This window comes from Nerophis lumbriciformis, linkage group LG34 (assembly GCF_033978685.3).
Source record: "Nerophis lumbriciformis linkage group LG34, RoL_Nlum_v2.1, whole genome shotgun sequence".
NCBI classification, from domain to species: Eukaryota; Metazoa; Chordata; class Actinopteri; order Syngnathiformes; family Syngnathidae; genus Nerophis; species Nerophis lumbriciformis.
This window is the reverse complement of record NC_084581.2, coordinates 9946685-9973542: the sequence shown is the minus strand read 5'-3', so window position 1 is coordinate 9973542 and position 26858 is coordinate 9946685. Positions and strand designations below refer to the sequence as shown.

The 26858-nt window shown below is 41.7% G+C and overlaps 1 protein-coding gene across 2 annotated transcripts in view; it reads right to left on the bottom strand.

The window, feature by feature from the left end:
• LOC133576296 (kelch-like protein 29) overlaps positions 1–26858 on the bottom strand; it is a 490295-nt gene that overhangs the window by 287003 nt on the left and 176434 nt on the right. For both annotated transcript variants that reach the window (XM_061929422.1, XM_061929421.1), the window contains one exon: positions 4467–4778. In XM_061929422.1, coding sequence (XP_061785406.1) covers positions 4467–4739 — 273 coding nt within the window. In that variant the 5' untranslated portion in view covers positions 4740–4778. The remainder of the gene's footprint in view (positions 1–4466; positions 4779–26858) is intronic.

Here is a 26858-nt window from a genome sequence, read left to right as displayed (position 1 = left end):
CAATAACGCCAGATGGTACATTTGTCATGCGCACCTTCACACACTGAAAATAAACCATAAAGACGTCCCACGTTACACAGATCCACGCCGTGATTGGTCGTCTTTTACGGGCTGGAGATTACGGAGCATGACTTCTACACATGTTGGATGCTCCCACTAGGAATTTATATCAGAGCCCATGTGACTCGCCAACAGCTTTCAATCCGTTTGACCCAAAGGGGTGAGCCAGGCACCTGAGGTGTTGGCTCGCTGCAGAGATGCCCGTATTGCTTCTAATTAAAGACCAGGCCAGCTGAGGCTAGTTTGCCTTTTAGGCGCCGATGCTTTGGCAAAAATCTCGGCAGAAGAGGGTGTAAGTTCTGGTAAAAAAAACAAACACCGGTCCATTTACCCCCAAATATAACATGTGGTTTTTATACGTGTGCTCATGGGCAAGGCAAATGGTCTTAATTGCACTGGTAGCCACTGAATGATGACAATGGTCACGGTGGGACTTGGTCAGACCTTGTGGGGAAGTGTGTAATTATCAGACGATACTGATTTACAATCTGCTGGGGCGAGCATTACTGCGGCCATTTTTACTGGGGCCACAAGAGAGTGGGCTTTAACCAAATGTAACAGGTGGTTAACACTAGGGGTGTCCTCATACAACTTTTTAATTTCTATTTCCACAGCATAAAAAATGACCGTAAAAACTACGGCAACCAATTGTTAAATAACAGTAAAACCCAGTAAAATCAAAAATAGTTTATCACAGTGGTAAATACAGTGGATTCCTACAAACCAAGAAACAGTAGACAATCTAAATGACTATTATAAAAACATAGAAAACACATGACTTTACTGTGAAAATAATGAAAAATTGTACAATGCATTTGCAAAGACTACAATGTCACAAGCATGCAAATACTCAAAAATGTACGATATTATTCTGTCTAAATTAAAGATTTTGCAGATTGTACATTTGAATCAACAGCATACCTTAATTGTTTATGTTAAAGCATTAGTTGGGGCGGTACGGCTCGGTTGGTAGAGTGGTCGTGCCAGCAACTTGAGGGTTCCAGGTTCGATCCCCGCTTCCGCCATCCTAGTCATTGCCGTTGTGTCCTTGGGCAAGACACTTTACCCACCTGCTCTCAGTGCCACCCACACTGGTTTAAAATGTAACTTAGATATTGGGTTTCACTATGTAAAAAGCGCATTGAGTCACTAGAGAAAAGCGCTATATAAACATAATTCACTTCACTTCACTTCACTAGTCTAGTTAACTTTTGGCTAACAACATTGTTTCTTGTATTTTTGTGGTAAGTGGTTTTAGGCATTGAGGGTTTATGTCGCTGTGCTTCATTGCAAACTGAATCAAAATGAACCACGTTGTGTGTTTACGTGTGTTAGAACTGAGTGAAAGCAGCTATTTAACATATACGGAGAATTTGAGGCTCATTTTTAATAGCGCACTTGAAGGAACATGTTGGGGAAGGCCATGTTGTGAGTTCAATTAATCAATCAATCAATGTTTATTTATATAGCCCTAAATCACAAGTGTCTCAAAGGGCTGCACAAGCCACAACGACATCCTCGGTACAGAGCCCACATAAGGGCAAGGAAAAACTCACCCCAGTGGGACGTCGATGTGAATGACTATGAGAAACCTTGGAGAGGACCGCATATGTGGGTAACCCCTCCCCCCCTCTAGGGGAGACCAAATGCAATGAATGTCAAGTGGGTCTGACATAATATTGTGAGTTGACCAGTGAAAGGTTGTACAAATACTTTCAAGTTAAAATCCTCATGTACCGCTCACATGTCTCAGACACACAGGCATTTTGCAGATATTAGTATTGGTGAAATGGCAGCACGGTGGTGCAGTAGTCAACGCTTGTGCCTCACAGTGAGGAGGTTCTGGGTTCGATTCCCGGGTTAAGGGTCTTTCTGTGTGGCGCTTGCATGTTCTCCCCGTGACTGCATGGGTTCTCTCCGGGCACTCTGGCTTCCTCCCACCTCTAAAGACATGCACCTGTGTATAGGCTGATTGGCAACACTAAAATTGGCCTTAATTTGTTTGACGGTGAATTTCTGGCAACCACAGCTGCAGAGTATTTTACTGTAAATTCCATAGTTTTTTTTTGTAAACATGTTAACAATATGTACATTTGTTTCATAGTCATTTACCGTAAGAAAAAACAGTTAAGTGTCAAATGAACAGATTCAACATCAACATACTGTAATGTCCTATACATTGTGACTGTATTTTTTACGGTGAATTCCAGACAACATCAGCTGCCAGTATTTTACTGTAAATATTGTAATTTTATTTTATATTTTTTTACAGTGCAGAGAAGCGTAGGACTAATGGTCAATATTTTGGTCTGAAAATGTGAAAATAACTCAGACAACTTTTTAAAAATCCTCTACTATGACTTCTACACAGTGTGGGTCAGCAGGTCTTGCTTCCACATACTTTGTGAGGCTACAGACCAAAGCAATCATTGGACTAAATTTTTGTTAGCCCCGCGCACTCAATTTGATAGGTGATAAATTCATGAAGTGCTGAAACACATGTTCATGAAATATTTAATTAAATCATTATTTAAATCGTAGAATAATTAATTAAATCATAATATAATTCAATCAATAGTTAATTAAATATTGAAATAAATAATTAAACGCATGTTTCACATTAAATACATCAATGACACATTAAGTAATCATTTAGATAGTTCATTTTGTACCTCAGCCTTCCCGGCAAGGTCTATTCAGGTGTACTGGAGAGGAGGCTACGCCGGATAGTCGAACCTCGGACTCAGGAGGAACAGTGTGGTTTTCGTCCTGGTCGTGGAACTGTGGACCAGCTCTATACTCTCGGCAGGGTCCTTGAGGGTGCATGGGAGTTTTCCCAACCAGTCTACATGTGCTTTGTGGACTTGGAGAAGGCCTTCGACCGTGTCCCTCGGGAGGTCCTGTGGGGAGTGCTCAGAGAGTATGGGGTATCGGACTGTCTGATTGTGGCGGTCCGCTCCCTGTACGATCAGTGTCAGAGCTTGGTCCGCATTGCCGGCAGTAAGTCGGACACGTTTCCAGTGAGGGTTGGACTCTGCCAAGGCTGCCCTTTGTCACCGATTCTGTTCATAACTTTTATGGACAGAATGTCTAGGCGCAGTCAGGGCGTTGAGGGGATCCGGTTTGGTGGCTGCATGATTAGGTCTCTGCTTTTTGCAGATGATATGGTCCTGATGGCTTCATCTGGCCAGGATCTTCAGCTCTCACTGGATCGGTTCGCAGCCGAGTGTGAAGCGACCAAGTGGAGGAGTTCAAGTACAGTCTTGTTCACGGGTGAGGGAAGAGTGGATCGTGAGATCGACAGGCGGATCGGTGCGGCGTCTTCAGTAATGCGGACGCTGTATCGATCTGTTGTGGAGAAGAAGGAGCTGAGCCGGAAGGCAAAGCTCTCAATTTACCGCTCGATCTACGTTCCCATCCTCACCTATGGTCATGAGCTTTGGGTTATGACCGAAAGGACAAGACCACGGGTACAAGCGGCCAAAATGAGTTTCCTCCGCCGGGTGGCGGGGCTCTTCCTTAGAGATAGGGTGAGAAGCTCTGCCATCCGGGAGGAGCTCAAAGTAAAGCCGCTACTCCTCCACATCGAGAGGAGCCAGATGAGGTGGTTCGGGCATCTGGTCAGGATGCCACCCGAACGCCTCCCTAGGGAGGTGTTTAGGGCACGTCCGACCGGTAGGAGGCCACCGGGAAGACCCAGGACACGCTGGGAAGACTATGTCTCCCGGCTGGCCTGGAAACGCCTCGGGATCCCCCGGGAAGAGCTGGACGAAGTGGCTGGGGAGAGTGGAATCTGGGCTTCTCTGCTTAGGCTGCTGCCCCCGCGACCCGACTTCGGATAAGCGGAAGAAGATGGATGGATTTTGTACCATTTTACTGCACATAGTAAACACCCTGCGATATCATATAATTTGTACTGTAAATGTTATTCACTCGGTATTTGGACAGAAATGTGGGTAGATTGCAGAAAACTGCCGACTAAACTTCAACATTTTTTCAATAGAGTGGTGCCAGATTACATGGAGAATACATGGCGCTTATAGTCATTGCACAACACAAATCAAACACAAAGACAAAAAAACCATAAGCATCGATCATCCTCTCTGCTTAGTGCTTTTATCGTCATTTTCAATTGTCTGTTCTCACGGAAAAGTCAGAGTCGTCATTTGTATAATCAAAGAGAAAAATTAGCGATGAGGTCGAGGCTGGGGGGATTGGGTGCTGTGGTTTGGCACCCAGAGAAAGTGAGGATGGAGAGAGAAATTGTTTGGCAAGACTTGAGGCGTTGAAGGGTCAAGATGGAGGGCTAAGAAGAGAGACAGGCGCAGGCCGACCGTGACGGCATGCAAGCAGCGAAAGTTGGAGATGTCAAAAAACCTGACAGGAGCGGCGGACAAAGTTCTTACCTTGGCCTGCGCGACTGACCCCACCAACGTGATGCCTCGCTTGACCGCAATGTCGCCGCTGGATGTTGTCACGGCAACAGTGGCCGGCGTGGGCAGGAGGGATGCGATGACAGGCAGGGGAAGGAGTCCCGGGCGGTTGTTGCCGTTGACGACGACAGCAGAGGCACAGCTATGATTGGCTCCCCCATTATGGAGGCCCGCCGACGGGCGGATGTCCCTCCGCTCCCAGGGCGCCCGGTAGTCCCGTTCGAAGCGGTGGTGGTGGCGTGACATCACTTCCTCTTCCTCTCAGAGGGAATAACACAGGCAGGCCTGCAGAACACAAACATGGAGAACATCAAACACGGAGAACCTGCACATTATTATTTTCTAAATAGGAAAACTCACATGTACAAACCCCGTTTCCATATGAGTAGGGAAATTGTGTTAGATGTAAATATAAACGGAATACATTGATTTGCAAATCATTTTCAACCCATATTCAGTTGAATATGCTACAAAGACAACATATTTGATGTTCAAACTGATAAACATTTATTTTTTTTGCGAATAATCATTAACTTTAGAATATTATGCCACAACACGTGACAAAGAAGTTGGGAAAGGTGGCAATAAATACTGATAAAGTTGAGGAATGCTCATCAAACACTTATTTGGAACATCCCACAGGTGTGCAGGCTAATTGGGAACCATGATTGGGTATAAAAGTAGATTCCATGAAATGCTCAGTCATTCACAAACAAGGATAAGGAGAGGGTCACCACTTTGTCAACAAATGCGTGAGCAAATTGTTGAACAGTTTAAGAAAAACCTTTCTCAACCAGCTATTGCAAGGAATTTAGGGATTTCACCATCTACGGTAAGTAATATCATCAAAGGGTTCAGAGAATCTGGAGAAATCCCTGCACGTAAGCAGCTACGTGACCTTCGATCCCTCAGGCTGTACTGCATCAACAAGCGACATCAGTGTGTAAAGGATATCACCACACGGGCTCAGGAACACTTCAGAAACCCACTGTCAGTAACTACAGTTGGTCGCTACATCTGTAAGTGCAAGTTAAAACTCTCCTATGCAAGGCGAAAACCGTTTATCAACAACACCCAGAAACGCCGTCGGCTTCGCTGGGCCTGAGCTCATCTAAGATGGACTGATACAAAGTGGAAAAGTGTTCTGTGGTCTGACGAGTCCACATTTCAAATTGTTTTTGGAAACTTTGGACGTCGTGTCCTCCGGACCAAAGAGGAAAAGAACCATCCGGATTGTTATAGGCGCAATGTTGAAAAGCCAGCATCTGTGATGGTATGGGGGTGTATTAGTGACCAAGACATGGGTAATTTACACATCTGTGAAGGCGCCATTAATGCTGAAAGGTACATACAGGTTTGGAGCAACATATGTTGCCATCCAAGCAACGTTACCATGGACGCCCCTGCTTATTTCAGCAAGACAATGCCAAGCCACGTGTTACATCAACGTGGCTTCATAGTAAAAGAGTGCGGGTACTAGACTGGCCTGCCTGTATTCCTGACCTGTCTCCCATTGAAAATGTGTGGCGCATTATGAAGCCTAAAATACCACAACGGAGACCCCCGGACTGTTGAACAACTTAAGCTGTACATCAAGCAAGAATGGGAAAGAATTCCACCTGAGAAGCTTAAAAAATGTGTCTCTCAGTTCCCAATTGTTTACTGAGTGTTGTTAAAAGGAAAGGCCATGTAACACAGTGGTGAACATGCCCTTTCCCAACTAATTTGGCACGTGTTGCAGCCATGAAATTCTAAGTTAATTATTATTTGCAAAAAAAAAATAAAGTTTATGAGTTTGAACATCAAATATCTTGTCTTTGTAGCATATTCAATTGAACATGGGTTGAAAAGGATTTGCAAATCATTGTATTCCATTTATATTTACATCTAACACAATTTCCCAACTCATATGGAAACGGGGTTTGTATATAGGATACATATTTCAATTTGCACAAAGGACAGCTTTCCATCATGTCCCATGTTTTTATGAACCGTACTGATCCTTTTCACAATATATATTTCTGTCTCAAAATTGCCTTGTTTAAAACTCTTTATTTTAGAACAGAAAACTATAAATACATGAGCAGACGTCCAGCTGAGCCTAAAGCAAGAACAAACGCCATCAAAGACACGTTTATTAATGGAATGAATGGAAAGAATGGAATCAATTTAAAATTGCAATAAATAAAAATCTTGAATCTATTTTTTTTTCAGCATCCCTACATTTTTGTCAGTATGGATGTATAATTGATCTCAAACTTGTTTAAATATGGTCCTAATAAAGTCACTCCTGCAGAGACCCTGTTCGATGCTTCTAGCTTTGTGGGAACACTGTGGGCAAGGCACAGGTGCACAAAGAAAGACTCAGAATGACAACAATGTGTTTGTTGCTTTGCCACATACAAAAAGAAAAAACATAAAATCACATTATCCAGCAAAAAAATACTATTTTAACATATTTCGAAATAAAACAAAACATTGTGACCTTTAAGCATTATATTATCTCAGTATACGATTTTTACCATACGGAATATAAATCAAATCATATCAACTTTATTTATAAAGCACATTTAAAATTTACCACAGGGGTAGCCAAAGTGCTGTACAATAGGCAGGTTAAAAGATAACACAAGAAAAATTAATCCATTCCATAATTTAATTCCACATACGGACATGCTAAAGGTTTGAAGTGTTGTACAAGCATACAAATGTTTTAAATTAGATTTTCCTCTTAATTATATTTCTCCTCTTTTGTTGAGAAGAATTGTTGTACATTCTTGGGTAGCAGGTTATAGTTTGCTTTATACATCATTTTAGCTGTTTGTAAACATGATATGTGTGATATTGTGACTGTTAAAAAACTGTTTAAAAAAACTAACACCATAATCATACTGATTTACATATGTAATTAATGTATATACATATGTGTACATATACTGTACATACACAATATTTTGCATATTATATATAGTTTACATATAAAAACGATATCTCGATTGTTCCATATGTCTTGCAAACTGACAATAAAGAATAATTGAACTTTGGATAGAGAAAGGAAAGAGGAAAAAAATGAACTTATTGACTACAACTGAATAAAATTGTCAGACTTACACAAAGCACTTTGGGTAAACCGCTACCATATATGGAGATATCCGCTGTTGTAACTAAAGCAAAAAATGTCAGTAAAGTCTCAAATTCCAAATGGCTCGTTGGGTGCATGTTTTAGAGATGGCAAGATTGTTTTATAAATATCTCCCCCATGCCTCCATGGTTTGATTTCAAATTTCCGGGACTTACGCAGATCCTAAATACACAAAAACAGGTACCAACAGGTAAGAAAAGATGGTTTTGCATAATAGGACTCCTTTAAGACATTTTTAAGGCTTAAATTAAAATGATTGGATTTTAGACTTTTCGGACCCGTCAGGTACCCTGATAAAATTGTCCGAACTGTCTTGTTAAAATGAACTGTTCCGAAGCAAGGGGTCAGGTTGATGAATTAATTGATGGATTTAGCTCTTTACTGACATTGCCTGAGAGGTTTGAGAGGTGAGAATTTATCCTTTTTTTTAAAAAAAAAAAAAAGAGAAAAGAATGTCACTCTCAAATGCTTTTTTCTGTTCCCTGTAAGACCCCCGCTTTAATAACCTTGAATGTTCCAAGAGGATACAGTTGTATAAGCTCTCAGAATGTGTGAAGCAGAAAGAGAAACACGGCGCCAGTCCAGCGGAACAATGGCGACGCTTGTGCCAGGTAATATTTGCTTTTATCTCCAGAGCTGCACACCTCAGCTGGGAAATAAGATGGGGCATGGGGGCAGACAGGTAATTCTTCGCACAAAACAGCTTGACAACAAGCACAACATGTTGTTTTCTTTGTTGTTGTTTTTTTTTTAAAGACATTATCCCCTCTGGAGTCAGAATTGTGGCTGAAGCACGTTTGCAATGAGCTTTTATCATTGCATCCAATTTGGTGAGAGAAGTGGGATCCCGCTGCTCCACATCCATTGTGCACACCTGAGTCCTCAATAAATAATGTTATTTTGTAAGCTAGGCTGGTCTTGACGAGTCCTTCCGATAAATCACAGAAGCGTAACAATCTCCTCTCTTTGGGTCACGTGTGCATTTTCATTTGCTCAATTAAGCATCTCAAATTGCTGCGTCTCACATTCTGTCACTCACTCGCTTGAGCGGCACAAACCAGCTTGGCAAGGCGCTCCTCCTTGTCGATGCCAGTTGTCTTTGCACTGTGATGTGTGTTTGTGTGTGTGTGTGTGTGTGTGTGTGTGTGTGTGTGTGTGTGTGTGTGAGTGTGCACAAAACCAATGCAACTACATTTGCAAACCAGGATTAACGCCGCTAATTACAGAGTCTTAAATTCCCTCCATAATGGCGAGGAAGTGTCACTTATTAAAAAGTATATCTGGACTGCAGCGCCTGCCCAGAGGGAGGAAGAAGTCAAGGAGGAGGACATGAAGTCGACACCCAACACACCTGTGCTCTCTGCCAGATGCGATAAAAAGGATAATTCATCACATCAGCAATGACACACAGCAACACTCTGGGGAGGCGCCGCCAATAAAGATTTGGCCATTTCTTTCAAATCCAATGAAGTTACAAGAAGTGGACAGCTGGAAGAATGAGGCTTATACTGTAACGCAGTCCAACACATGACAAGCCTCCTACAGGATCATTGCAAGTAGAGATGTGAATCTTTGGGCACCTCACCATTCCATTATGATTACTATTCAGGTGCCACGATTCCACTATAAATTGATTATTTATACATCTATAATTAATATAATGTATATATTGTTTATTACTATCATATTGTATATAGTTAACCTTCCATCCAGGAAGCCTATCCCACCAGCTGCATTCGGGCAGACCTATCACATATTATTGCTATATATCATCAATGTATTACATTTACTTATTAATACAAATAACAATAATCCTGCCCAGTGGCCTTGTGGTTAGAGTGTCCGCCCTGAGATCGGTAGGTCGTGAGTTCAAACCCCATGGGCTGCATGGTCGAGTCGCCAGAAGAAAGCCATCACTCCAAATTACTTTGTTCCAGAAGTTTTGAGGCTTGTCTCTGTGCTGTTTGGCGTAATGTAAGCGGGATACTTTGTGACATTTGCGCAGAAATGGCTTTTTCTGGAGACTCGACCATGCAGCCCATTTTTCTTCAAGTGCCTCCTTATTGTGCATCTTGAAACAGCCACACCACAATTTTTCAGAGAGTCCTGTATTTCAGCTGAATTTATTTGTGGATTTATCTTTGCATCTCGAACAATTTTCCTGGCAGTTGTGGCTGAAATCTTTGCTGGTCTACCTGAATCCCTCATTTTCCACTTCTTAGTCAGCGTTTGAACACTGCTGATTGGCATTCTCAATTCCTTGGATATCTTTATATACCTTTCCTGTTTTATGTAGTTCAATTACCTTTTCTCGCAGATCCTTTGACAATTATTTTGCCTTCCCAATGACTCAGAATCCAGAAACATCTGTGCAGCACTGGATGAAAGATGCATGGTCTGTCAGAAGCCCAGAAACTCACTGACCTTTTATACACACACATTAATTACAAACAAACATGTCACAGGTGAGGATTGGAACCTTGATTAGCCATTCAAACCTGTTTGTGTCAACTTTTGTGCATGTTATCAGATCAAAGTCACTGGGGTATGTAAACTTTTGATCAGGGTAATTTGGGTACTTTCTTTTGTCATTTTGATTTAAAAAGAGTAAACACAGTTGTTTGCCAATAAATAGCTTCACACAACCATTAAGCATGAGTGGAAGAAAGGTTTTTGTGTTATCATTCATATTCTCTGAAGAATGCCCAAGAAATCATAAATTCTCCTAGGGTATGTAAACCTATGAGCACGACTGTGTATATATATATATATATATATATATATATATATATATATACTGTATATTAGGGGTGCAACAATACACATATTTGTATTGTACCATTCAATACAATGGTTGTGGTTCGGTTTATCAACTTCTGACGATACGCTCTGTGCTGAAAGCTCAGTGGATCCGCGCTTGACTATGCTGCCTGCATAGTCAAGCGCAGATCCACTAAAGTGCACCACCCACATTCATTCAGACCAAAACAAGCTGCTGAGACAGGCTTCGCTTGCAGCTTCCACAGCTCGTTGCAACATGGCTAATGCCTCAAATATACCAGAAATCGAAGATCCTCCACCATCATGTGTGGAACTACTTTGGTTTTTGTGTTAAGTATGACCCTGATGGCAAGCGTGTCGTGGAGAAAAATACAACGGTATGTCGCAAGTGTCACACAACAATAAACTACAAGAGTGGAAATACAACAAACAAGACAACACATTTACGTCGACATCACCCTGGTGTTACGGCTCAGACTCCAGCCAACGGCCCTCATCCGTCTGTGCGCACCTGGGGACACGCCCACGGGTGCGTACATCCAGGCGCCCTGCAGCACCCGCCAGCTGCAATCACTTCACTCACCGGCAATCTGCACACCTGGGACTGATGAGGGCCAGCTGGATAAAAGGACCAGTGGACCCAAGGATCGGCGTGGGAACTTAGTTCTCATTTGACGTACAGTAAGCGATCATCCTGCTTGATGCAATCCTGCTCTCTTTGTGTTTTGCCTCTCCCTGTTCTCAGTGTGTTTTCTTTACTCAGTGGCCTTGTTGTTAGAGTGTCCGCCCTGAGATCGGTAGGTTGTGAGTTCAAACCCCGGCCGAGTCATACCAAAGACTATAAAAATGGAACCCTTTACCTCCCTGCTTGGCACTCAGCATCAAGGGTTGGAATTGGGGGTTAAATCACCAAAAATGATTCCCGGGCGCAGCCACCGCTGCTGCTCACTGCTCCCCTCACCTCCCAGGGGGTGAACAAGGGGATGGGTCAAATGCAGAAGACAAATTTCACCACAACTAGTGTGTGCGTGACAATCATTGGTACATTAACTTTAACTTGTGTCGCCCCCGCAGTACCCTCCGTCGCCTGGAAAGTGAGCTGTGCGTCTCTCTTTTCCCCGCATCTCCCTCTGGACTCTGACTGCCTCCCTCGATCCTTGACTTTCCTTGGCTTTGGACTCGGACTTGTAAACTTCTCTCTCCCCTGGACTTCCTCGTATCACGTTCAACACTTACGGTAACACTCAACAGCTAATCTACAACACATAGCCTTACACCATACACACTCTTAGATTTTGTCACACTTCATTTCCTTAGTTTATTAGTTAGTATTGTTTGTTATTCTTATTATATATATAATCAATTATTGATCATTACTGTCCTCTGGAGTCTCCCTCAGTAAACATAACACCCGGTGCAGGAATAAGTGGAACCAAACAAAAACAGAGACCAACAACACGCAGGCTAAAAACTTTACCAGGCATTTAAAGAGCCATTAGCACATTCAAAGAGGGCAAAATAAATTGATCGGGCGATTGTTACTTTTATTGCTATGCGACCCTTTTCTGTTGTGGAAAATGTCGGGTTTGCTGCAGAGCCCCGTTACAAGATTACTTCACCATACCGTAGTTCCTTATTTGTACAACAAGACAAAATCCCAATTAGAGACAGCAGTGTCTGTACAGCACCTGCCGTTTCTCAGCTACCAAGAATGCACCAGAGAAGATGGGTGATTTATCAGGTGCATTTATTTTATAAGTATTATTTTTACAAGGTGCTGTTTTTGTTTTATATTAATCATTATTTTTTTTATCTTTTTTATCTTATACCTTTGTTTTTAATCAGGGCAGCACTTTGGGCCAGTATTAGCTGTTTTAAAATTGTGCTATTAAAATAAGTAAATCTTGACCTTGTTTAAGCAACATTTTCACTGGGATACACGCGTAAAAAGAAGTTCACTTGTTTGTTCAGGTAAAAGTTTTACTTTAAATGTCATACTGGTGTAAAAATAGTTAATTGGTTTGTTTATGTAACGTTTCAAATGTGATACAAGTGTTATAAGAAATTAACCCGTTTGTTTAAGTAACATTTTATCTTTCATACAAGTGTAAAAAGAAGTTAACCTTTCATCAAGCTCCTGTATTGACCAGCAATTTAGTAACATTTGCAGCGTGTTCTTGTAGACTGCTGGGTATTGATCTATTCCAGGATGCATGGATGCACTTCCTTGTCGGCCCAACAACGTAGGCGGCAGGAAGCGGCGTGCATGAAAAGTAGAGATGTATGATCTGCTGTCATCGTTCCCTCAAAGACACATTTTCACGCGATCCTCAACATTCTTGGCTCTTTATTTATTTAATTCAAGACTACAAAGCCCCCCCACTCACACTGATGCTTTTTACTACACAGTCCTTGATTGGCGCTCCTCCTCCTTCTTCTACTGGGCGGAGCCATGCTGCTGCGACACAACTGAGAGCGTTGCTGTCACAGCCTGCTGAGAACACTCACGCGCACTTCAAGGCCAACCTGATTGAATTACGGCGCCATTAGAGCTATGAGAACATCACTGATTTCAGGGCATTCGCACGAGGCGGTTATGACTGCAAGGTCACCTGCGTTGGTGTGATTGCCTGTTTGAGTCCTGCACCAAGCTGTCAATCAAAACCATATGCGGCATGCTGATCCCTTATGTTTCTATGGGCCTGTTAAGCACCATACACAAACATCTGGGTCGTTTTGAACGCCACAAGATTTGAAGTATGAAGCCTGGCGAGCAACCAGCAGCTTTATCTAGCTTTAAACGCACATTAAGATGTTGTTGGTGTAAAATAGATTCTACAGCGCTTTTCTACCTTTAAGGTACTCAAAGCGCTTTGACATTATTTCCACATTCACACATTCACACACTGATGGCGGGAGCTGCCATGCAAGCTGTTCATTAATGACCATGTGGTCAAAGAGAGCCATGTTTAGGAGTGTCCGAATCCACATCGGAAATATCGGCCAGATATCAGACAGAAAATTATTCATGCGTCTCGATTACTGTAAGGTATTATTTTCGGGTCTCCCTATGTCTAGCATTAAAAGATTACAGTTGGTTCAAAATGCGGCCGCTAGACTTTTGACAGGAACAAGAAAGTTTGATCATATTACGCCTATACTGGCTCACCTGCACTGACTTCCTGTGCACTTAAGATGCGACTTTAAGGTTTTACTACTTACGTATAAAATACTAAACGGTCTAGCTCCATCTTATCTTGCTGATTGTATTGTACCATATGTCCCGGCCAGAAATCTGCGTTCTAAGAACTCCGGCTTATTGGTGATTACCTGATCCCCAAAAAAGTCTGCGGGCTGTAGAGCGTTTTCTATTCAGGCTCCAGTGCTCTGGAATGCCCTCCCAGTAACAGTTAGAGATGCTACCTCCGTAGAAGCATTTAAATCCCATCTTAAAACTCATTTGTATACTCTAGCCTTTAAATAGACCCCCCTTTTAGACCAATTGATTGAGACCAACTGCCGTTTCTTTTCTGCTCTGCCCCCCTCTCATGCGTAGATACGTTATCAGGTGACCACAGATGAAGTTCAAAGTCAGGACACGGGGTGGACCACTCATCTGTGCATCAGTTGTGGACGTCTGCGCTGCTGACTTGTCTCCACTCAAGATGATCCCCTGCTGGCCCCACTATGGACTGGACTCTTACACTATTAACTAGATTCACTCCACGTTCATTGCACTGGTCGCCCAGGGGCGGGGTCCCCACATCTGCGGTCCCCTCCAAGGTGTCTCATTGTATCCCATTGGGTTGAGTTTTTTCTTGCCCTGATGTGGGATTTGAGCCGAGGATGTCGATGTGGCTTGTGCAACCCTTTGAGACACTTGTGATTAAGGGCTATATAAATAAACTTTGATTGACTGATTGATTGAAAATGAAAGCATGCATAAGCACCTGCGTGTGGGCCTGAGAGAAAACAAGCAGACTCTGGCTATGATCTTAAGAAGATTAAAAAATGTTTTTAATATTTTTGATGTGGGATAAAGTCAACTCACGGTCAAAAATCACACAGATTGTTTCTGGATTGGGTTGCTTTAACAGCATTTCAGACATCAAGTCATGGATTACCTACAGCTCAACCAGGACAAAACAGAAGTTTCAATTATAGGTCCTGAAGGCCTGAAAGATAAACTTTTACCAAAATTACAAGATTTTAAAAAGGGTAACTCCAGTATTGGTCCTGTATTATCAGGACACACGGCAATGTACAACACTGTATCATCAGCTGTAATGCCATGTCGCCTGATGACGTCTCCAAGAGGCACAATGCAAATATTGATAAGAATGGGACCTAAAATTGAGCCTTTGGGGACCTCATACCTTATTTCATGGGTTCTTGAAGAACATGTATCTATATATACATAAACAACATTGGTCTGCGAGATAAGAGTAAAACCAGCTTAAAAACAGTATTAGAGAGGCCGACCAGGTGTCTGAGTCTATTTATTACAATGTGATGGTCTACTGTATCAAAAGCGGCGCTTAGATCCAGCAGAACCAACACTGACATTTCTATTGTCTAAATTACACCTGATGTTGTTTAAAATCTTTAAAAGTGCTTTCACGGTGCGGGGGTCATCCAAAAATTGGACTGATATATTTCTAAAACGTTTTTTATATTTAAAATGTTGTTGACTTGGTTAAAAAACATTAGAATATAGTGCAAAAATCTTTTCATGTCAGCAATTCAACTACAAATGTGAAACTAATATGCGATATCAACTCATTACATTCCACGTCCCAAGAGCTTATGTAGCCGAGGATCGGACCGCCAAGTGCCCTGCCTTCGGCTGCCACCCAGCTCACACTGCACCCGACCTCTATGGCCCCTCCCATGAGTGGTGAGCCCATTGGAGGGGGGACCCACGTTGCCTCTTCGGGCTGTGCCCGGCCGGGCCCCATGGGGACAGGCCCGGCCACCAGGCGCTCGCCATCGTGCCCCAACTCCGGGCCTGGTTCCAGAGGGGGGCCCCGGTGACCCGTGTCCGGGCGAGGGAAATCTGAATCCTTGTTGTTTCATTCCCATAGAAGTCTTCGAGTCCAACCCTCACGTTTCCAGTGAGGGTTGGACTCTGCCAAGGCTGCCCTTTGTCACCGATTCTGTTCATAACTTTTATAGAAAGAAATTTCTAGGCGCAGTCAAGGCGTTGAGGGGATGCGGTTTGGTGGCTGCAGGATTAGGTTTCTGCTTTTTGCAGATAATGTGGTCCTGATGGCTTCATCTGGCCAGGATCTTCAGCTCTCACTGGATCGGTTCGCAGCCGAGTGTGAAGCGACTGAGAATCAGCACCTCCAAGTCCGAGTCCATGGTTCTCGCCCGGAAAAGGGTGGAGTGCCATCTCCGGGTTGGGGAGGAGACCCTGCCCCAAGTGGAGGAGTTTAAGTACCTCAGAGTCTTGTTCACGAGTAAGGGAAAAGTGGATCGTGAGATCGACAGGCGGATCGGTGCGGCATCTTCAGCAATGCGGACGCTGTATCGATCCGTTGTGGTGAAGAAGGAGCTGAGCCGGAAGGCAAAGCTCTCAATTTACTGGTCAATCTACGTTCCCATCCTTACCTATGGTCATGAGCTTTGGGTTATGACCGAAAGGACAAGATCACGGGTACAGGCGGCCGAAATGAGTTTCCTCCGCCGGGTGGCGGGGCTCTCCCTGAGATAGGGTGAGAAGCTCTGCCATCCGGGGGGAGCTCAAAGTAAAGCCACTGCTCCTCCACATCGAGAGGAGCCAGATGAGGTGGTTCGGGCATCTGGTCAGGATGCCACCCGAACTCCTCCCTCGGGAGGTGTTTAGGGCACGTCCAACCGGTAGGAGGCCACAGGGAAGACCCAGGACACGTTGGGAAGACTGTCTCCCGGCTGGCCTGGGAACGCCTCGGGATCCCCCGGGAGGAGCTGGACGAAGTGGCTGGGGAGAGGAAAGTCTCGGCTTCCCTGCTTAGGCTGCTGCCCCCGCGACCCGACCTCGGATAAGCGGAAGAAGATGGATGGATGGATGGAACTCATTACATGCAAATAAGATATGTCAAGCCTTTATTTCTTAACAGTTTTGAGGATCATGACTTACAGTTTTTGAAAATTTGAGGTTTTTATAAACTGTAAGCTATAATCATTAAAATTGGATCAAAAAAGTCTTGACATATCTTGAGTAGCATGTTATGAGCCTATGTCATGTATTAGTTTCATCTTGTAAATCTAATTGCTGAAATAAATTAACTTTTGCATGATATTCAAATTTTAAGTTTCACCTCGAATAGGGGTGTCAAACTAATTTTAGCTCGGGGACCGCATGGAGCAAAATCTGTGCACACGCAGGCTGGACTATTAAAATAATGGCATTACAACTAAAAAGTAAAAACAACTTGAGATTGTTTTCTTTGTCTTACACTCCCCGAGGCATCATGTATCCATCACTAATAAATAGGTTTGTGTTTTTTTTTTTTACTTATCATTGTTCTCTGTTTGAGCTTTTTCAAACATACCACACTACAAATCAATAGATGTATGATTTGTGCTGATATCATATTTAATTAATATTATAATTAATAATTAATACACAAGGCTATACACCTTTGTTTTCCACTTTCTCAATAATTCAAAATAATTATTCAAATTAAACTTTAAATATTTCACAACTCTCTTTAGCTTCTACACGTTCATGTTACTGTACTTATACTATACTAGAACATACAACTTTATGTTTGTGTTGATATTGGCTTCGAGGACAATTACAACAAACAACTATAGAGGGTACAAAACAATCATGACCTAAAACCCTAGTAATTTATATATTTTTTTAATTGAATTGATTATTGTGTGTGTCGAGTTCCACTTGCCGGACTGTTGTTTACAATCAATCATAAAGTGCTTACTTAGTAAGTTTGCTACTAACCACTAATAGGTTTCATGGGTTCAGTTGCTGCTGTGTTGTTAAGTATACTCGTTAAGTTAAGGAGCGACGTCGGGTGCAAGTGACAGAAAATCACACTCGAATACACAGGAAGATGTGAGGCAAGAAAGGACGCAACAGGTCGACATGGATGCCAAAGCAAGCAAATGGGCAAAAAAGTCTGTGTGTGTGTGTGTGTGTGTGTGTGTGTGTGTGTGTGTTTGCGTGCGTGTGTTTGCGTGCGTGTGATATGTGATGCTTTCATTGCTGGCACATTCTGAACACGCCTGCTGGCAAAACTCTCAGTAACTCTCCAATCTGGGGTTGTATTTACTTCTATTTGCCCGCATCTGCCATGCTGTCACATGCATATGCGCGCGCACACACACACACACACACACACGCACACGCAGACACTAATGATCAATTCATCCTTTGAGTGTGTGCGCCACAAATGAGCATGAGAGTTGATCTTTAGTTACTTCTACAAGAACAAGATTTTGCTGGAAATGAGCAGCCCCATTATACACACACACACACACACACCCACACACACACACACACACACACACACACACACACACACACACACACACACACACACACACACACACACACGCACACAAAGCAGTGAATGTGCTTATAGTCCCTCCAGGATAACACAATGTTCATCCTGACATTTAAATAGCAGAGGATCTCGCAGGAACACACACACACACACACACACACACACACACACACACACACACACACACACACACACACACACACACGCACACACACACACACACACACACACACACACACACACACACACACACACACACACACGCAAATCCCGGCATGCTGTTTGCACACAAATGTCAGCATGGACAAGCAATAAAAGGGCAAAAAGGCAGAAGAAACCTCTTTTAAAAGCATTGCACCTGCAGAGCTGTACGACGACAAAGAGGTGGGAGAAGTTCCTCTTCTGATTGCTTTTGTTGGCTGCAAGCAGCAGGAACGAGACTGAGTGATATTTTTAGTCTTTTTACTCTCTTAAAGAACGCCAAACACAGGGAGAGGGACTGTGTTAGCAAGAGGATGTCAGATATGGTGAAAATAAAACGAGCAACACAATACGATACAGACATGATGATACCATGAAATCACGATATTCAGTGATAGATAATCATACAGCGATTCTGTGATATACTGTAACCACCTGGAAGTAGGATTTGTGTTTTGCATACGAGGGCCTTTTTTTTTTTTGTTTGTTTACCAAAAACATGTCCGCTCATAGGACGCTGGTTCTCATGACTGTATTGGTGGAACTATCACAATATATCGCTGAAAAACATTCAAAACACACTTTTATGGTTCAATGAAAGGCAAACTTGTCCGAAATGTGTTTTTTTTGTAATAGCGAGACATTTTTTTTCCTCAGACAATAAAAATGCTTAGTAATAAAATAAGGTATTTTTAAAAGGTTATAGTTAAATATGTATAATTGTGTCATTATGTAATTGTGTGTTTGTTTTGTTCCTCTATCGCGACATGGTTCACTCTGCATCGGCGTCAGCGGCTGGGCAAAATGAAATCATTGGTGTGGACCTTTTTGTCAGTCATCCACTCTCTTTGTCTCTGTGGGTGGAGGCGGGAAGCCTGGTTTTGTATCATAAACGTAAGGTGATGTAGTGGATGATTTGGACCACCCCCCAAAATCTAATCACTTGTTCCTTAACCCAGTGGTCCCCAACCTTTTTGTAGCTGCGGACCGGTCAACGCTTGAAAATTTGTCCCGCGGACCGGGGGGTGGGGGTGATTTTTTATTTTATTTTATTTTTTTAAAATAAAGAAATACAATCATGTTTGCTTACGGACTGTATCCTTGCAGACTGTATTGATATACATTGATATTTAGTGTATATATTGTGTTTTTATGTTAATTTAATACAATTTTATTATTTTTTTATTATTTTCTTGTGCGGCCCGATACCGGTCTGCGGCCCGGTGGTTGGGGACCACTGCCTTAACCCATTTCTGACAATAATTATTTGAGCTATGTTGCAAACTAACTAATAGACAAACAAAATCCCAAACATTGCATAACCTCTGGCAGAGAGGTGCAGTATATTATGAAGACAAATGGGACAAAATTAAACAAGTAAATACATCATTAAATAATGACTTAAATCTGTCATTAATTACAATTACAATTAAAAACAAATGTGTTATTAAACGTGTCATTTATTCATTGTAAAAGTACACTTAATTATTTCAATATTTAGTTATTCCATAATTGAAATAATTATTGATTTCAATATGGAATGATTTTCATGACTAATAAGTTCCTTATTTAATTAATTATGTCATGATTTGGTTAATGATTTCATGAACTTATGTGTCAGCACTTCAAGAATGTATTTTATCTGTCAAACTCACCCATCACCCAACAAACTCAGTGGGCGGGTCCTAACACCTGATTGGTTACTTCCACTTATCTGCGGACCTTTGACCAGAAAAGGAGAAGTCCATATATTGGTCTGAAGGTGCGAAAATAAATACATTCCTCCACTTTAACAACTGCATGTTCCGTGTCAGCAGGTCTAGCTTCAACATACTCCGCAAATATCGACCACCAACTCCCGAGGAAATATAAGTATATCCTCCTTAGCCGCCATGTTATGAAAGACCAAAGCACTCAATAGACTAGATACCTGTAAGCCCCCCCATTGAGTTTGACGAATAAAATAAATTCATGACACACTTGCTGATGAAATGAATAACCAAAAAAAAAAATCATGAAATAATTGAATAAATCATGAAACTATAAATGTTAATACTTAATAAGTATTGAATTAATTATTTAACTTTTTAAATAGATGTATTTTTAAATTAAATATGTTAATGACATTTAATAACATGTATCCAATCAAAGTACATTTACACAAATGTATTTTAATTTCCAATGTATTTTAATCGTTATATCCCACACTCTAACGGCTCCCGCAAATAATGACGTGGCTACGTAACTACGTACGTACGTGCACATGCATAATAATAGCAATTTGGATAGTTAGTGTTAGCTGTCATTGAATGTATATTCTATCATAATAACAACATGACTGCAAATTGTTTGTTGCGTCTCTTTGACTGTCTTTGTAGGTGTGCACTAGTGTTGTCCCGATACCAATATTTTGGTACCGGTACCAAAATTATTTCGATACTTTTTGGTACTTTTCTAAATAAAGGGGACCACAAAAAATGGCATTGTTGGCTTTATTTTAACAAAAAATCTTACAGTACATTAAACATATGTTTTTTATTGCAAGTTTGTTCTTAAATAAAATAGTGAACATACAAGACAACTTGTCTTTTAGTAGTAAGTAAACAAACAAAGGCTCCTAATTTAGCTGCTGACATATGCAGTAACTGTCATGTCTGTGTGATCATGTTTTGTTTTAGTCATGTTCGGTTTTGTTTTTGAACTTTTTGTGCACTTTTGTTTGTTTTGTCACCATAGCAACCCATTAGTTTTCACCTGTCATGTCACGCACCTGTTTCACGTTTTGAGTCACGCACCTGTTTTCACTGATCATCTCACTGCTATTTAAGCCGGTCTGTTTCTGTTGTTCGTCCTGGTGACATTATCTATCTATCCATCCATACTACCTCTGCTACCCATGAGATTCCTGTCTACTATAGTTCATGCTTCATGCCATGCCACAGTAAGTGTTTTTGTTTCGTGTTCATAGTTAATTGTCTTTGTGCTAGTCTTTTGTTTTCATTAGTCAACTTTGTTCTCCGCCATTGTGCGCGCCTTTTGTTTGCTTCCTTTTTTGTAGTTTGTTAGTGTTATTAATAAATATGTACTTACATTCACGTTTTGCCCGTGCCAACTTTTCTTTGCATTCCGGGAAAACAAACCCAAAGATCCACGTATTGTCAGTAACATATTGTGTCATTTATCATTCTATTATTTTGTCAACATTATGAAGGACAAGTGGTAGAAAATGAATTATTAATCTACTTGTTTATTTACTGTTAATATCTGCTTACTCTCTCTTTCAACATGTACTATCTACACTTCTGTTAAAATGTAATAATCACTTATTCTTCTGTTGTTTGATACTTTACATTAGTTTTGGATGATACCACAAATTTGGGTATCAATCCGATACCAAGTCGTTACAGGATCATACATTGGTCATATTCAAAGTCCTCATGTGTCCAGGGACATATTTCCTGAGTTTATAAACATAATATCATTTTTTTTTAAATTAAAGAAAATGTTGTGATGCTAAAAAATATCGATGTAATCATAGTAGTATCGACTAGATACGCTACTGTACTTGGTATCATTATAGTGGCTGTCAGGTGTCGATCCACCAATGGCGTTTGTTTACACAGGTGCTTTTCAGAGGCGGTATAGTACCAAATATGATTCATTAGTATCGCGGTACTATACTAATACCGGTATCCCGTACAACCCTAGTGTGCACACGCTCCCTTCGTGTACCTGTTGACGAGACACGTACACCAACTATTTTTGTTCGGCCCGGAATTTTTTAAATTATTATTATTATTATTTGTTATTAAATAAATGTGTTTTGTTATAGCACTAATTTGGTAACATTAGCCCGCCAATGTTGTTCTTGCTATATTTTTTGCTTTGAAAAATATAACTGTGAGCATATTGTAAACATCCCCTCTAAGTAATTATTTGAAGATGTACTTATTTAAGTCGTTCCATTTTACACTGTGTAGTAAATATCCTCTCGGGTATTGTTGGAGCAGCACATCTTTCGGTCCGCTCGGAAACATTTAGCATGCCGTAAAAACAAAGGCAGCGATTTTATTTCGCGTCGCGTAGTTGAGTGCTTATCCTATTTTCTGGGAAAATGCCTTTTTGTTTTCAAATGTTGACAGGTACAAATGTGGCCAAATGACCAACAATTATGGTGTAAGGCTCGGACATTCAGGAGCTTGACTGGCTAAATAAAAGTATTAGTGTCTGCATAGGAATGATTTAAGGAGGCCATCTTTTGGAGGTGTGGGAAACATCAAACGGAGATGAATGCGGCTCCTTTTCAGGCCCATTTTTGGGATTGATTCTTCGCATTAGCAGATCCAATTAATCCCAGCGGCTTGAGGAGAATTAGTACTTCTACTACAATCGCTGCACCTCATTAGTGCTCTGAAAGGGACTCAGAAGGCAAGGAAGGACCGTAATAAATATAGGACATCTCAAAGAAGGGGGGGGAGAAAGAAAAAAAAAGCCCACGGGCCCCGTCCGCCATTATTTTGCAGCCCAAACAGCTTCTGCGAGGTGATTAATAGCGACACGGCGGCTGGCTTTACTTAAATAGCTGTAGTTACGGGACAACTGGGAAGCGTTTGACTCACAAATAAATGTGAAACACGAGGTAATCAGCGGTCGTTCTGACGAGGATCACGCGCTAATCTTCCCCCGTCGGATCGTGACTTGACAACTGCGAGAGGCAGAGCTGGAAAAACACCACGTTTTGTGTTTGAAAAAGGGAGTCGAGTTTCATACGCCAATCACTCTGTGTTCATGTGAGCTTATTCTCTGTGGGAAGTGGCAGCTGTCGCCTTTTCACCCTCTGCTGCATCCTTTTGCAAGTTTTAATGTTCCCCAAACACAAGCAAAACAAACAGCTGTGCGCACACAAACCCACGTAGACGTGACAGCGGGGAATGCTGCCGCATCACAAAACCCGACGTCAACACATTTATTGGCGTTTAACATCGGCAAGTACATGCATAATGCACACGGTCCTTGTTACGGGAAATGGAACCTTGTTCTCTGCCAATATTTGTTTTTCCTGTCAATTTATAAGTGTCTAGAGAAGGGCTGCGCGATAAAAACAATATTAATGATATCAATTTGGCCGACAGTAGGGCTCTTAATATTATCGTTGATTCGTGACAACGCATGTTGATGACACATTCTGCCAAGTTTGACAGCGACAAGCGAACGAACGCGTCCTCAATGCAATGTAGTGTCCTCGTTAGCGAACTTGCGGCTAACGTCCCTCAACATCAGTGGGGGGGGGGACTTCCAATATTAGCGTCTTTTTTCATTCTTAAATGATGCACAAGCCTCCTGCAAGGTTGCAGCACTGCTCAAATGTATCAACAGTTTTAACTAGGACAAGGGTCGGCAACCTTTACCAGTCAAAGAGCCATTTTGAGCAGTTTCACAAATTAAAGAAAACAATGGGAGCCACAAAACTCTTCTGAAATTTAAAATGAAATAACACTGCATACAAAGTTTTTTTTTTTGCTTTGAGCTATGTGCAAACCAGGGGTCTCAGACACGCAGCCTGCACCTTAATGTGAAAATGTAATGTTAGTGCGGCCCGCAAGTTTTATTTGAATGGCGCTTGACAGCGTCATACTTGCCAACACCCCCGATTTATCCGGGAGACTACGAATTTCAGGGCAACTATTCTCTCAAAAGTCTGCTGATTTCCACCCAATCAACAATAATAAGGGCGTGCCATGATGGCACAGCATTTATCGCCTTCTACAACCTGTACAAACAGCGTGCCAGCCCAGCCACACGTTGTAAGAAGCTTCTGCTTGCACACGTAAGTGACAGCAAGGCATACTTGGTCAACAGCCACACAGGTTACACTGACGGTGTAACCAAGAATTTGTCATTCTTGTTTGGTATTGGTTCACAGTGTGGCGCATATTTGTAAAAGTGTTAAAGTTGTTTTATACGGCCACTGTCAGTGTAACCTGTATGGCTGTTGACCAAGTATGCCTTGCTGTCACTTACGTGTGCAAGCAAAAGTTGCATACAACATGTGGCTGGGCTGGCACGCTCTTTGTACAGGTTGTAGAGGGCCTTAAATGCTGTACTATCACGGCACGCCCTTATTAGTATTGTTAGGGTGAAAATCGGAGGATAATTTCCCCGGGAGATTTCTGGGAGAGGCACTGAAATCCGGAAGTCTCCCGGGAAGATCGGGAGGGTCGGCAAGTATGCAGCTGAGCCGCATCAGAGTGATCAAAGAGCCGCATGCGGCTCCGGAGCCGCGGGTTGCCGACCCCTGAACTAGGAAATAAGACAAAGTATACATTAGGGTTGTACGGTATACCGGTATTAATATAGCACCGTGATACTAGTGAATCATATGCGGTACTATAACGCCTCTAAAAAGTACCGGAAATTTCTACAGAAATTACCGAATGTGTTCGGAATTGAATATTCAAAGTGGCTGACTGAAGGTGTGGCATTTATGACATTTTAGACAGTATTTTCACATACTTTGCGGATTGTAAATACAATTGGATATAGTTTAATGGATACAATAAGGGCTGGGCGATATTGCCTTTTATTAATATCTCAATATTTTTTGGCCATGTCACGATACACGATATATATCGCGATATTTTGCCTTAGCCTTGAATGAACACTTGATGCATATAATCACAGCAGTATGATGATTCTATGTGTCTACATTAAAACATTCTTCTTCATACTGCATTAATATATGCTCATTTTAAACTTTCATGCAGAGAGGGAAATCACAACTAAGTCAATTTACCAAAACTGTATTTATGAAACAGTTATTAAGCAGTGGCACAAACATTCATGTCATTTCCAAAACAGAAAGTGCAAGATTGTCAGAGACATTTTAAAACAAGCTATGAGTGCACTTTTGTGAATGATGTCACTAAGATGACATATCAAAACAACACTAAATTAAAGTGCACTTTTTGTACAGAACGCCACTACAATAGTTTAAAACAAATAAAGTGCACTTTTGTGCATGATGTCACACAAGATATTTCAATAACTGTCAAATAAAAATGAGCTGCATAATAGGAAATCAAATAGTGTATGTTCTTCACTATATGGTAGGTTACTGCGGACGTTATCTCCTTCTGTTGTTGATTTTTTTTTTTATACGGTGTTGATCTGGAAATTGTTGCTTTGGCATTTTGTTGGTGTGGCACCGAACGGAGATGTTGACATGCAGTTTCAAGCACTCCTAATTCTCTAACGGGTGACTTTTCAAATTATGCTACAAATTAGCAGTAATGCTACTTTTTGTAGCAACGCTTTTGCCGCATACTTTTTCGACATACAGTATTCCCGCTTGAAGTCAAACCACCGCCAGGCGATGCACCCCGTTCTGTTTTTCTTGGGAATTAATTCTTCCTCCATTTGTTACCAGATTTGCACCTTCTTTCTCTCGTATTACCACCCGCACCACACCGTTAGCATCACAGCTAATGTTACCCATGTAGCTACCTGTCTGCTCGGGGAGGGCGTGTGACGTTGCACACGTGACGTATGTAAGAAGGTGTGCTTGTTTAAGTCTCTGTGAGAAGAAGACAAGAAAGAGTGAAGAAAAGCCTGTAGTGTAATGCCCGCAGCTAAAAGCAACTGTGTGAGAACATATACTCGAATATCACGATATAGTCATTTTCTATATCGCACAGAGACAAACCCGCGATATATCGAGTATATCGATATATCGCCCAGCCCTAGATACAATGAAACACAAGTAAAAGTCAACTTGTTTTTCCACTCTCCTGGTATTAAAAGCCCTTGATATTTGCCATTAAAGCCTTCCTGTGTCCAGAGACGTATTTCCTGAGTTTGCAAACAACAAAAACAACCAAATAATTTTTAGGAGTAAAAAATTAAAAAGGATATCCGGTGGAATTGGTTTATCTTTCACAATCCTATAAATAGTGTATCATGAGATATATTGTTACTAATTAATCACAATACATTTTTAATCATCGCGATACAGAACAAAAGACATACACTATTTGATTTCCTATTATACAGCTCAGATCATTCCTAGTTCAGAGTTAGCATAGTAGCAATTTAGCATGTATGTAGGCGTGTCCTTGCATTGACTCGCTCGCAAGACAAATCATGAAAAAATGATTTCCTCCATCAACTACATTGGATTTGGATTCTAGGATTTAGCTATCGGCGTTAGCGTAGCAGGGATCACGACATCACCTCAGTTGCCATGGTGATGCCCTGCTTCTTCCCCGGTTTTCGATTTGGTTTCATCACCATAGCGATGCTTCCTGGGCTGGATTCCAGCTTGACCTCCAGGGAAGCAACAACAGAGTCTACGTTTAGTTTTAAGCCCAACCTGACATGAGCAGGAATTATTGACTTTTAGCTCTACTGGTGGGTTGGCGAGGTCAGCACCAGATTGAAGGGTGTGCCGAGTACACGCCGTACACGGTGTTACCTACGGTAAAACCCTTCAAGCTGCATACATAGATAGTGCTATCTATGTAAGAATTATTAAGATGTAAATACCATGTGCTAAAATAAAATTGTGTGAACCATTAGTGGGCGTGTTGCATGCGTATTACTAACACTGCTTGTGTGCAAAGTAGTGCAGAACGCCTAATTAAAATGAGGTTTTTGCGTGTACTATACGGGGCATCCACACGGAGACATTCTCATTTACTACACATTAATGTCATCATGCTCCTACCTGTGGTG